The 13526-nt window shown below is 34.2% G+C and overlaps 1 protein-coding gene across 1 annotated transcript in view; it reads left to right on the forward strand.

Moving 5' to 3' along the window:
* AP3S1 (adaptor-related protein complex 3, sigma 1 subunit) overlaps positions 1–12706 on the forward strand; it is a 79601-nt gene extending 66895 nt beyond the window's left edge. The window contains exons 5-6 of the mRNA XM_012659538.1: positions 2592–2699; positions 11985–12706. Coding sequence (XP_012514992.1) covers positions 2592–2699; positions 11985–12113 — 237 coding nt within the window. The 3' untranslated portion in view covers positions 12114–12706. The remainder of the gene's footprint in view (positions 1–2591; positions 2700–11984) is intronic.
* The last annotated feature ends 820 nt before the right edge of the window (positions 12707–13526 follow it).

Raw genomic sequence — 13526 nt, forward strand, 5'->3', positions numbered from 1 at the left:
TTTGATTTTTCTTTAATATTTCAATTTCTTCAGTGAATTTTTCTTCCAAGTCCTGGATTTTTTTTGTGGTTTCTTTGTGTTGGTTATCCATTTTTTCTTGCATATCATTCAGTTTTCTTACAATCCATGTTTGAAATTATTCTTCTGTCATTTTAGTGTTCTGAATTTGGTTAATGTCCATTGCTGGAGAGCTGTTGTTCCTCTTTGAGGGTGTGCTTTCCGTTTGAGTCTTCATACCTCCAGAGTTCTTTCGCTGGTTCCTTCCCATCTGGATCAGTTGTTCCTTCTTGCCTTTAAATTTTCATTTGGGTAATGACACGCCCTGTTTAGTCTCTGAGCCAGTAGGTGGTATTTGTGGGTGAGATTCAACCACAGCCTTTATGATGACTCAGTAGATGCAGTAAAAGGGTGTGCAGGATGACCTCCCTGTCGGTAGGTGGCACTTGCAGGGAGGAGCGAGCTGCGGTGCTGTTTTTGTGTCCTGTAGCTAGCTCTTATTCCTCTAGAGAGGCCCTCTTGTGCCTCGGGTGGGGGGTGGGGCCCTAGGATTTCCAGGTGTGTCCTTATTCTCCACCTCAGTGGGTGGAGTGAGTCTGGGTGGGGCTGGATTGGGCAAGCCTGCCCTCAGGCTCCACAACTGCTGTTAGCAGGGGTCAAAGATCTGCCCTTTGTTTCTGTGCAAAACTGCCGGGAGGGGCTGAAATGGCTCCACTCAGCTGAAAGTCTGGGCTTGGGAGGGGGGACTGTCCAAGACCCGCACTCTGGAGCAGGTCTTGCTCCCCTCCACTCTCCCCCTCTCCATGGCTTCTCCCAGGCCTCTGCCAGCAAGCGGGACCTCAGGCCGATGGATCTCCCCTGGCTGTGATGTGGGCCAGGAGGTTCCCTACCCAGGATCGTAGCCTGAGCTGGGTGCACAGCCCTCTTTTGTAAGGAGGGTTGCCACTCCGGCACGCTGATCTGCCCCTGAAGGCACTCACTCCTCAGTAGGCTCTTTCACAGATCTCTCTTCTGTGCCCGGACGCAGTGCAATCTTGACCTCTGTGTACGGGGTCTGGTCTGCAGGCCTGTCCGCTGGACCCTGGAGATTAATCCCTGACCCTGCCAGGGGGAGGGGTGCTGGTCTTGAATCACCTACAGGGTGCCCAAGCTGGATCTGTTTCACTCCACCTTGGGATTTGCCCTGCTCTCCTGGAGTCCCCAGGCAAGTAGCACCTGGGAGGGCTGGCGGGTCGGGAATTCGCAGTCTGAGTACCCCTCAGTCTGCTATAGGGCCCCAAAAGGAAAGATCCCATTCCTAGGAGATGCCTCCGTGTGATGGCTAAATTGTCTCTCTGGGCACGCACGGGTAGGGAGGGGGAAGGAGAGAATGGAGCACTATGGCATCTGCCACTAGGCTTGGGTCTGTGCCCGGGGAGGTGCCCTGAGGGGGCTGGGAGCCAGGCGCTGAGTCCACAAGAGGCCACTGCTCACCGGCGGCAACCGTCTCTGGGCTGGTGTGGGCAGGTCTCTCCAGCCGCTCAGGAGCCCACCAGCAGTCCGAGATGCAAGGGAGGGGGAAGTTAACCACTCCGCCTACCCTTGTGGCTGGTCTCTAAGCCTCCCGGGACCTTTCTCCTTCCAGTTCTCCTCCACACCGTCTTCCCGTGGAGTCTCCTGTAGTTTCAGGCACCCTTCCTTCCGACCCTCACCGATCTATGTTTCTCTGCTAGCTTATTTTTTTCTCTTTCTTCTAAAATTCGTCTTTTAATTATTATATTTATGATGAGAAATATGAGTATTATATGGATAGACAGTTTGAGGGTTAAAGCACAAAGTATCCATAATAAAAAGAAAATTCTACTGTTTTTCCAACCTAGAGCTTATTAGTAGAACTGTACTACATGGCTTCATTAAGTACCATGAGTATAAAATAACAACCTAATAATTGTTGGCTAAGAATCTGGTATAAAAGACCCTTGTAGGGATCGTTTGAGCTCAGGAGTTCGAGAGCAGCCTGAGCAAGAGCGAGACCCCGTCTCTACTAAAAAAAAAAAAAAAAAAAAAAAAATTGAAAGAAATTAGCTGAACAACTAAAAATATATAGAAAAAAAATTAGCCGGGCATGGTGGCACATGCCTGTAGTCCCAGCTACTTGGGAGGTTGAGGCAGTAGGATTGCTTGAGCCTAGGAGTTTGAGGTTGCTATGAGCTAGGCCGACGCCACGGCACTCTAACCCAGGTAACAGAGTGAGACTCTGTCTCAAAAAAAAAAGGCCCTTGTAGATCATTTTGAATATTAAATTTGATATAATAATAATAGTAGTTAATATTTATTGATCATTTGTTTGGGTACTTCCATGGATTACCTCCTATGAAGGCAGTACTATTATTATCTTCATTTTACAGCCCATTAAACAAAGACTTAAAGAGGTTATATAACTTCCTAGGGCTTCAGAGTAGTGATCGAAGTGGATTTTGAACCCTTACTCCAAATTATTCTGACCACTCATCCTTATAAAAGACACAGCAGAATTTGAAACAGAAATTACTGAAATCATGGAACTTTTTTGTAGTGAATTTTCTTTATTGAGTGTATATTATTTTTTCCTCTAGGTTCACAATATTCTTGCAGAAATGGTGATGGGGGGAATGGTATTGGAGACCAACATGAATGAGATTGTTACGCAAATTGATGCACAAAATAAACTGGAGAAATCTGAGGTAAGAATGGAAAATGCTCTAGTTAAGAAAGGTTCTAAGCATGATCATAAATATGCATGATTTGTAGCTTTCACTGTTTGTCCTTCAGTATCACCCTTTAGGTATAACCAATATGCTTATTCAGTTTTAAAAGAAATGGAAGATACACATTTTAGTGTGTTAAATGTTATGTGACTACTATCTACCAAATAGCTTTGTGTATTCTTCTTTTAGACACAGTCATAGCTACCTTGGGTAATAAATACAATTCTAAATTCTTATTGTTTAAAAAAAGAATTACTTATTTGAATAATGTAACCTAATACTTGCTTTGTAAAACTTCAATCAGTAATTTCCAAAGAAATCCTAGAACTGATATTTTAAAGATATGTAAATTTAGTGTTACAAAACTATTTCTGGAAAGGGAAAGGAGAAGAAATGGAATGCTTATGAGACAATAATGTTTTAATTTATAATAGGTGCTTAACAAGTCTGGGCGTACATTCAAGAAAGAAATTCAGTACCTTAATCTTTTAATACTGGATCTTTCCCAAAGGTCACTGACAAGTTAAGTCACATATTTCCTACATAGATACGTATATATTTGTGGTTTTTATTTCCTTCTATGAGGGTCATATTTGCTTTGTTATACTTGGCTAACTTTGTGCTGTTAGATTCAACCTTAGATTGGGTGTATGAGAACTGCCCAGTACTTAGGTACTATATAAAACCCTACTTTAGAATTTTAGTGACGCTTCCCTCAAGCAGGAGGCTGAATATCAGCAGCAGGTGCTTGCTATAGCTGAGCCACTCAGGTTTACATTACTTTGGTTGTTTACTACCATCAACCATGAATAGTCTTGATATATCATTCAACACTACTTGTTTGAGGATATTCTTACATTTAGTATTTATAGTCATAACTGAGATTGGACAACAAATTTTATTTATAATAGTGTAAGCTCAGATGTTTGGTTGATTTAAAGTAAATATTACTATGAAATCAGCAAGTTATGCCAATATATTGGCATTAATTTACAGCAGGTGAGTTCTGAAAAAATTATCTTGTTGGCATGTTAAAGGATCAATTTAATGCAACTCTGTACTCATTTGAATTGAAGGAAACACAGGATGATGGATAAATCTGAAATCTGAGGGTTAGGAACAGTTGAAGATTTCTTTAAAAACATTTTCTAATGTGCTATTTTAAATTAAAAATAGTCTTGCATTTCTCCTTACCTCAATTTGCCATGCCTATTAGTTTCCCAAAGAAGACACTTGTAATGGTGATGAAGAGCTATGACTCTCTTATTTTGTGTATTCTATAGCCCATTTTTAAAATATTGGTTTTTGAAAGGGGAAAACAAACATAAACTAGGTTAATAGAGAAAATTTTGTTTTAGGACAAGGGAAAGGACTCAGAATATTATTTAGTATAGCTGACTTACAGTATATTGTTTAGTACAGAAAAGATTTACTATAAACCCTAAACTCTAGTTTTTAAAGTCTTAAAAAGATAACTTAAAATGTATGTAATTTATTAAACATTACTTTTATAAAACTGTCTGGTTATAGATTTTAAATGCCACTGGGCAAACAGTGGCACAATCCATTAATAATAGATCTAAAATGAATGGATATATTGTAATTTGTGAATTCTGTGTAATCATTTGTAAAAATATATTGATCACTTGACTGGAATTCTCACATTTCCAGGTATTTAGCTCCTTTCCATTGGTGGTGTCCCTTCTTTTTCTTTTGCTCCTTAGTGTGGTATATATATTTTTAAAAAGTCATGAAGGACCTATAATAATTGCATAATGGGTATTTACTTTTTGATTGTCCAGTAAAACTTTGTTAATGAAGTAATTTTTCTTATCTATAAAGAGCCGTAAATGCAGAATTTGCATTTTTGAAGGAAATAGTTATAAGAATACTAACGTAAAATCCTTTCACAGAAACAATGCTATTTAGAATAGTTTAGAATACCAGTGAACATTTCTATTATTCTCCACTGATCATCTTGTAACATATATTATCATTTGTTCTCTGCTACCAAATTAGTTTTCCTTTTTGTCCTTTACAAGAAAGTATGTTTTGAAATCTGATTAGGGATAAACCACAAAATTACACATCTATCAAGTATTTCTCCACATGTGATATCTGCTAATATTTTAGTTAAATAGGATTTCAAGTTAAAGTAAGGCCTGACCATATTTTAAAAACAGTGTTGAAAATGATGTTGACTCTGTAATTTTTCAGCAATTTTCATATATTTTAAGTATGTTTGAAAGGCTGCCAGCTTTATTCCAGATACATTGAAATGTCAAAGGTTTTCATACATGTTTCATTTCCATGTTACTTCAACTGGTTATATGACAGAGGTAGATAGATATGTAGAATAATCCAAAATTACTTGAAAGCAAAGTATAAACTTTTATTAATCTCTTACTAAATTTCCATTAAAATTTATTATATAAGCAAAAAAACCCAAGAAAGACTTAATTATAATCCAGAATTTCATGATTAATGAAAAGAACTGGTTAGCATATTTTAATTCATATTCATTTAAGTAATTCATATAAGTATTCATATAAGTAATGTTATAGGAATAGCATTTATCTTTTAAAAATCAGCCTGGGCATAATTAATGTACAGCTTTTAAAATATAACAAGGATTTATCTAGGGGCTTGGTCAGAAGTCAAAGATTTTATTATATCGGCTTAAAGGTAGAACATTCTGGTAATGGAATAAAGCAAACCAGTTTAATTCTCAATACCTAGGCAGGTAGAAACAAAGATGCCCCGATCCTTAAAGAAGAGGAAAAGCAACGATATGCTCTGAATGTATTGTCATCTGTTGTTTTAATGGAAAAGTGGTTTACTATAACATTGGGATCTTGGGAGAGGAGGGTTTAAGCTGGGAGGTTGATGGGGAAGTATAAGAGGCACCTAGGAATCTGCCTAAGAATAAAAAGACTCCCTGGGGGTGGAGGTAGAGGGGTGGGGTTGGGGAGACTTGTTAGCTTTTATGTATTTCGTGTTATTTTTAAGATGGATGAATGAGTCTGAATTTAGTCACTACTTTTTAAAAGTCAGTCCTCTTTTTTCCCCCGAACATCCTGATCTTTCTAGCTCTTTCCATTCTTCTCTCTTACAGACCTTTATCTTTCAGTCTCCCAGACAGGACAGGTAGACAAGGTATTGCTGACTTTGAGAAAAATGTACTTTAACAAAGGGAAAGCAAAATGATGTCAAAGGCAATTAATTATTTAGGCCAGACTCAAAAATTCTTTGTGTTAATGAACCCATATAGTCCCTGTAGCCTATTTCCATTCTAGTTTCTCCTTGTAGTTTCTTCATCTTTTATTGGACTTAGTGTATTTTACTAGTATATCATTGATGTCATGTTTGTTCTGTTTTGTCTGCCTGCATTGTAAGAGGAAAGTTTAAATTTTTTTTTTAAGAACATTGTCCTCTAACTGACAAATTTGCATTTGTAGAAATGACAATTTACTTTGTATATAAAAACCTAAGAATTTATTTCAAAAATCATATAACAGAACCAATCTTAATTTAACTCTCACAGATTTTTTTTTCTATCTCTAAATTAGGATTCTAACGTAAAATTGCCTGCTGGGTTTTAGAAACTGTGAATTTAAAAACCAAAAGCTGAACCTTTAGAGTTTTGCATACAAAGTGGGAAGCAGTGAAGGCTTAGAAGAGTGACTGCTAAATAGTACTTTTTTGTCCCCAAATGGTTTTCAGTTCCAAAGTCTTAACAGAATTACTTTTACAGTTTTGGTCTGCAAGTGCATATTAACAGTGGCCAACAGAAAATAAGATCAGAAATCTTCTAAAACTTGAATTAAATGCTCTAAAAATGGAATTAAATGTATTGACGAAAATATGAGTTTCCATTTTAACAAACCTGACATCCAAACATATCATAATCAGATTCAATAAAGTATTGAATAATATTTTATTCAGTATTGAATAAAGACCTTGAATATTTTTGCAAAGCTTACTGGCAAATATTGGAAATGTTTTTAATAGACTCCTAGCTTTACAAAACTAATTTTTCTTCTAATATTTCCTATACATTTTTTCACACCATAAATTAATCGTGAATTACTTTTTAAAAAGTTTCATGTAGATGGTGATGAGCTCTTTTGTACAAAACCATTTCAGGAAAAATAAAAATGTTCATAGCTTCTAATTTAAAATTTTAAAATGAAAATAAATCATTGCATCCTATGGAGGGAAAAAAATCTATAAACTTAAGTTAGATTACCTACCTTGCTAATTAGAAAAATATCACTGAAAATTTGGCATTGCTTTTTAGCCACTAAATTATTACTCTGGATATGTTTGCACAGTAGCAACATATAGGTGGCTTTACAGTATCTTATTTTGAGATCGTGGGCTATATCACGAAGCTGGGCATGCCATTTTTGGTCCCTGTGTCTGTGTTACTTTATCGCTGGTATAGAAAACACATAGCGATCTCATAAACCCCATTAATCGAAATCTCTGCCAATTTCTGTGTTCCAGTATTTATATTAAACTTCTATTTTCAAATCTAATCACTTAAGTCTGTTAACTTCCATCTCTAGAACTAGTAATTGGCTTTTTATTTAATTGAATATCTATTTCAAAGAGCAGATAATAAGAAAAGTGGCCCTAAGATACAGATGTTGGAAGGTCAGTTCATGAGTTGGTTCTGCTCCTCCACCCTGACATGCACGGCAGTGAGGACCCCTGAGGTCACTTGTAATGGTCAAAACTAGAAATAATAAATCCATGAATGTCATTAGCTGGCTATATTTCTTTCAGATAGGGAAATCCCATATTAGAAATTAAAACTATAACTGAAGATAACCTATATAAAAAGACTAGTAATTTGGAAGGTTTTTAAATTTTTAAACATTCTAATTTTGATAAAATTATTTATAAAATGGCGAGTTCTTGCTCACTGGAAGATTGTCATCAGCATTTCTAATACGTTTATAATTGCAGTATTAAAGCACTGTCTTTAAAGCAAAGAGCAAGCCTATTATAAATCCTCAGTTTAAAACTTATCCTGCCTCATACTCAGAAATTAAAATATTAACATTTTCTGTTTTGCTCAAAAACATGCCTTCAAAATCTGCCATTATTTTGTTAATGATTTTGAGTCTGAAACCATTTAATACTGTGTTTATTAATGTTAATGTTCTTTCACTTTGCTGTTAGGTCAAAATTATGAATGTGCATATAGCATCTTCCAGCAGGAAGGGTGGGTAAAGTTTTAGTATATACAAATTATTCCAACTACCATCTTACTATGCTATATTTCAAGCTTGGAAAAAATATTTTAAGATGGTAAGATGGTATTTTGTGTCTTAGATGAAATAAATAACTAGGTTATTACTTTCCTTTTTCCCTTAAGAAAGTTAATTGCTTACTGCATGAGGAAAAGGGAGCTTTCAGGTTCTTTGAAATATATTTTAGTAATGCTGCTTTTTCAGTTTTGCTTGCACATATTTTGTTTATTTTTGGGTCTGGCAATTTAGAAACAAAATCAAAAACAAATCATATCCATCCATTACTATCTTTGTGATTCAAGTGCTTGAAATTTCCAAGAGTATGTCTGTATAAGTCTTCTATCTGTTTGGCCTCATTTTGGTATACTTGCAGACTTCATTTTGTTTTCTTTCTCTTAATTCTGTTAATTTATTTAATCTCATGGGAGAGAAAACATGACCATTCTTTTATATACTGTACTTCATTCTTTCATCCAATTCATACTCTTAACTGCTTTGGATTCATATATTTGTTTTTATTAGTATAGTTGCTACAGTTTACCTGCCATGGTGGTACTCGAGTATAACATAGATGGAAACAAGTTATTTCTCCAGTAGAATTTCATTCTTTTTATTTCTACTTTGTGTCGACTATGTGATCTTAAATCTTTAAGAACTATGTTGTACTGTCAGAAATACTTTATTTTTACATTTTATAATATATAAACAGTAGTTCCCCCTTATCCTTGGGGGATAGATACATTCCAAGACCCCCAGTGGATGGCTAAAACCGCAGATAGTACTGAGCCTTATATACACTATGTTTTTTCCTATACATACCTTTGATAAAGTTTAATTTATAAATTTGGCACAGTGAGAGATTAACAACAATAATTAATAATAAAATAGAACAGTTATAACAAATACTGTACTAAAGTTATGTGAATGTGGTCTCTCTCAAAATATCTTGCACTGTACTCACCTGTTTTTGGACTGCAGTTGACCACGGGTAAATAAAACCGTGGAAAGCAGAACTGCAGATAAGGGGGGATTACTGTAACTACTGTAATACTAACAAATCAGGTAAACTTAACTTCTGTAACTTTTAGTGTTGAAAAAGTTAAGAATTAATAAAAGTTATCTGGTTGCTTTGAGTATATCTTAACTGGGAAAAAAAAATCTTAACCAAGATGAAAATTATTTCATACCTCTGTGTCAGCAAACTGTTTACCCTATGGCAAATTACTTCTTTTATATCTTGTTTTAATAAAAATGTTTCAGGCTTCACTTTCATGAAAGTCTGAAAATGAAGTTTTTTATAACCATTCTGGTGTTGACTGCCTGAGTAACATAAAGTCGTCTTTTTTTAGCCCTAAGTTTTTAAATATAAACATTGATAGCACGTTTAAGCATCTACTTACTGATCAGTAGTTCTTGTTATTTTCTTCACAATCTGCATCCTGCAGAATCTGATTTCTTAAAATGTTAGTTTAATTAAAACTTAAAGCACATATTACAGTTGTTTAATTTCCTACCACTTAAATTCATGACATACTACACAAAAGTGTTGGACATGCTTGAGAAATAATTTGATTCTCCTAATTCATTTGTGTGTTCCGAATAGTTCCCATCCTTTGCATGTCTATGGCTTGCTGCTTATGTTTAGAAGAATTGTAGTTTGTTGTACTTAGAAACTTATTTTGTTTTTACATAATAAGCACATATATGCTATTTAAATCAATTGCTGTATTGACTTTATGTATTCTCATTAGCAGCCTACAGTCGACACCATCTTTGGTCACAAAGAAACAATTTAATGAAACTTAACAGGATACATTTTTTATTCATTTTCTTTGCTTTAGTTTAACTGTTCATGGTACAGGGTATTATGGAAAAGAAGGCTTCATTTAATTTAATACTGAAAAAATTATGTTTACTATTTATAAATGTAAACCATAGCACCCAGTAAAATATACAGACACAGGCATACACTCACATTCTCTCTGTTTCACTTTTGCAATAATAAAATTCTTTAAGAATTCATGACTTCTAAAATATTTATATTCAAATATTTATCAATACTTTTCTATAGTCATTATTTGTATCCTTTATGGAAATTCCAAAGTAAAATAGTGACAAATTGGTCTTTTAATTACAATAATTACAAAATCCTTCTACCTAAAAAAATGATACTAGTTCCAGGATATCTGCAATTTTGTAAAATAATTTTTGTTCCCTTGGCTGACAACACACTTCCTGATAAAGCCTACGAGATGGTAAACTTCTTTGAACTGTATTATTTTTTGATCCTAAACCATTCTAAATTTCAGTAGCTATACCTTTAACTTCAAATGATCAAATTGAAGACCCCTTTGAATATGATACATGCTGCCCTAAATATTACTTAGTTGTATCTTCAACATTTTTGCGGGGAGCAGGAGGGAAATGGGGTATAACAAAAACTTCATTGCTTCAGGTAGGTATAAATGTAGAGGTCAAATTTTTAGTTGTACATCAGAAACAACTAACCTCCATTAAATTATAAAAATTTAATTCTCCAGCCCAGTTCACTGTTTAAGTGGGTATGGTGTTAATTCATCCATATCACCCTTATCATTGCCTGTGTGGACCATATCTATTTTAATACTATTTTACTAATTTTTCTATTATTTCCAATTCTGAATTGATAATCCATGGCTTTTATTTCATTGCTTAACAATGTTTATCCTTTATTCAGCAAATAGTTTACACTGGCCTATTTTGTATCAGTCAAGATTTTTCTCAGGTAACAGCTTTATTATTATTTTTATTTTAATTAACGAAAGAGGTAGGATTACATAAGAGGAAAAAACTAAAATTATGAAAAGGGACTGTAAAATTAATGTTTCTAATTTCACAGACATTGTCTTTTATAAGCAAAGTGGAAGATTTGTTATTGTTACTTAATTGTCTACTTTTGTACAAAATGATGCCACTGAACTCAGATGTGTTTGTTGGCTTTGCTTTATTATATAGCCTGAATAAAAATTAATGAAATCTAATTGCTTGTATAAATTAAACCTTAAATATGAAGGCTGTTAATGTAGCTGTTTGAGAAAAATGATATATGTGCATTTTTCTTTTATTTTTAAGGGTACTTCTTTTGAAATTATTTCAAAAATTATAAATTTTCCTACTAAGAAGAAAGCCAAATAGTTGCACTTACTAGAAATTTTAGAATTCATTTGTTTATATATACTACCTCTTGCAATTATGCTATTCTTTCTCTAAATTTGTACACTGTAAGCTGAACATACATTGAATCTACTTTATATAATAAAACATTTTTAACCACTATATTTTAACTAATGCATGGAAGGGTTGGAATGATCTAGTAGTTTCATCTTTAGGCAGAACTATTCTGTTTGAATTGAGGCTTCACTTAAAAGCCTGATTTTTTTTTTAATGTTCTAGAACTTTCTTAGAAAAGTTTAGAAGAGCCCCCACAATTTTAAAAACTAATTTTACTGTTTTGAAATGTTTTAAGGGTTTAGCCCTGAGCAAAGAAAATAAACAAGCATGATCTATTACTTTCAGTTTTTATTTCACAGCACACACATATTGATAATAAATGCCATTTTAAACGCAAAAAAAAATCTATCATGATTGTTGCAAGAGATGTTTAATAAGGAAACTAATGTAAATTATGCTTCGTGCTTATGTCATATGTCAGTTAAATCAAGATGTTGCTGAAGATTTAGCTTTTGTCGTGTGAATATTGTGTGGTAGTACAGTTAACTTGTATTTAAATCTTTACATTGTTATCATTGCATGTATTCACTGTATTTTTTAAATGTGTCACAGTTTTCTCTTTATAGATTAGTATTTAAAGTAACCATCCCATACCAATCCAAACTACCATCTGGTCTCTAAACTTGTTCTATGAAAATCTTTTATCATTGTCTTCCATTGTAAGTGTTTTATGATGAGCTACACCTGAGTTGTACATTTTCTTTTTTCTTTTATTTGCTTCTGTATACAGGCTGGCTTAGCGGGAGCTCCAGCCCGTGCTGTATCAGCTGTAAAGAATATGAATCTTCCTGAGATCCCAAGAAATATTAACATTGGTGACATCAGTATAAAAGTGCCAAACCTGCCCTCTTTTAAATAAAAAATTAAAAAGGCCACTCCCAGGTAAAATCCAGGGGGAAAAGTCATCTAAGTTTACCATGCAGTTGTTTACCAAAAATAGAGGAGGAGAGTCTTAACTTTTGCTCTTGGATTTAAGTCAAGGTACTGTATAGAAATTGTGTAAAATCAGTATGGAAGTTCAGTGTTGCTTTTCTTGCTCAGTGATTTTAAAGAAATTGAGTAGTTCCTGTGTGATTTTTTTCTTTTCTTTTCTAAACTGCATTCCTGTGGCCACCTAAGGCATGCCTGTATGTATTGGCTACTACAGTATTTCAGAAAGTGTTTGAGATATTTCTTTAATTATGTACAATCCAAATGTTGGTGTTTTGTATGGATCACAAGTGCAGCATTCCTTAATTCATTCTGCTATTTGTTACACAATTGTTATTTAAAAAAACCAAGTATGTATTGCATGAAAACATTATGACCTTTTTCTCTTAGTTTAAATAAACTCCAAGGTAACTGGACTTCTAAAGCACTTTTCTGTTTGCCTGATACCTACTTTAGCAATAATTTTTTTTTACAACCCTCTGATTCAACAAAGTAAATAAAAGTATATTTTATCACTGTTAAGCAGCTGTTAATGTCTATTTTATACTCGTGTTTTTAATATTCAGAAACTTACTAAATAATTCCGAAACTCAATTATTTCACAAATCAAGCGTAGTGTGTCTCATAGCGTATTGTGTAGGGTGAGTTTTGGAGTGGGAAGTAACAATCTTTTTCTAAAATACATTTTGAGAAAATGAAATCTTTTTTTATACAGATAGCTTAAGCCTTGCATCTTGTCCCTTCTTGCCCATATGATGAAAAATAATTTCTGTAAATACCTAGTCAATTTTGACAATAAAAAACCTTGGGGCTACACTTGACTATTCCATCCCAAAGTCAAAGTTAAACTAATGTTTTCTTAAGTTCTGTTCTCATTATCAGCCCACATTTTTTAATTTGGTCTCATGAACTATGAGTGAGGTTCCTTTTCCGGTTAGACTGAGGTTTTCTTTACAATTGTAGTCCACCTTCTCCAAATGTTCTCTTTGAAACACTTCTGTAGATTTGTGGCATTTATGAATTTTACTCGAAGAACTCTGGGATTTAAGAAAAGTCATTTTATTTTTTCTAAATAAAGTTAATCTATCAACATAACAGGAAATTCAGCTTGTGATTATTGGGATTGCCGTCAGCTCAAAGATGTGTAAAAATCCTAAAGGAAGGTTATGCAAAGTAGAACATTCAGGGAGGTCCCTGGTCTACAGTCATTTGACAAATGTTTATTAAGTGCCTACTGTGCCAGCTGAACAAGTCCCTGTCCTCATGGAGCTATATACAATAATGCAAAATCCCTGGCAATATCCACACCCTCTTTTGTCCCCCTTTTCTCTTTGTTTTTGGG

Source organism: Propithecus coquereli, unplaced genomic scaffold (assembly GCF_000956105.1).
Source record: "Propithecus coquereli isolate 6110/MARCELLA unplaced genomic scaffold, Pcoq_1.0 Scaffold62, whole genome shotgun sequence".
NCBI lineage: Eukaryota > Metazoa > Chordata > Mammalia > Primates > Indriidae > Propithecus > Propithecus coquereli.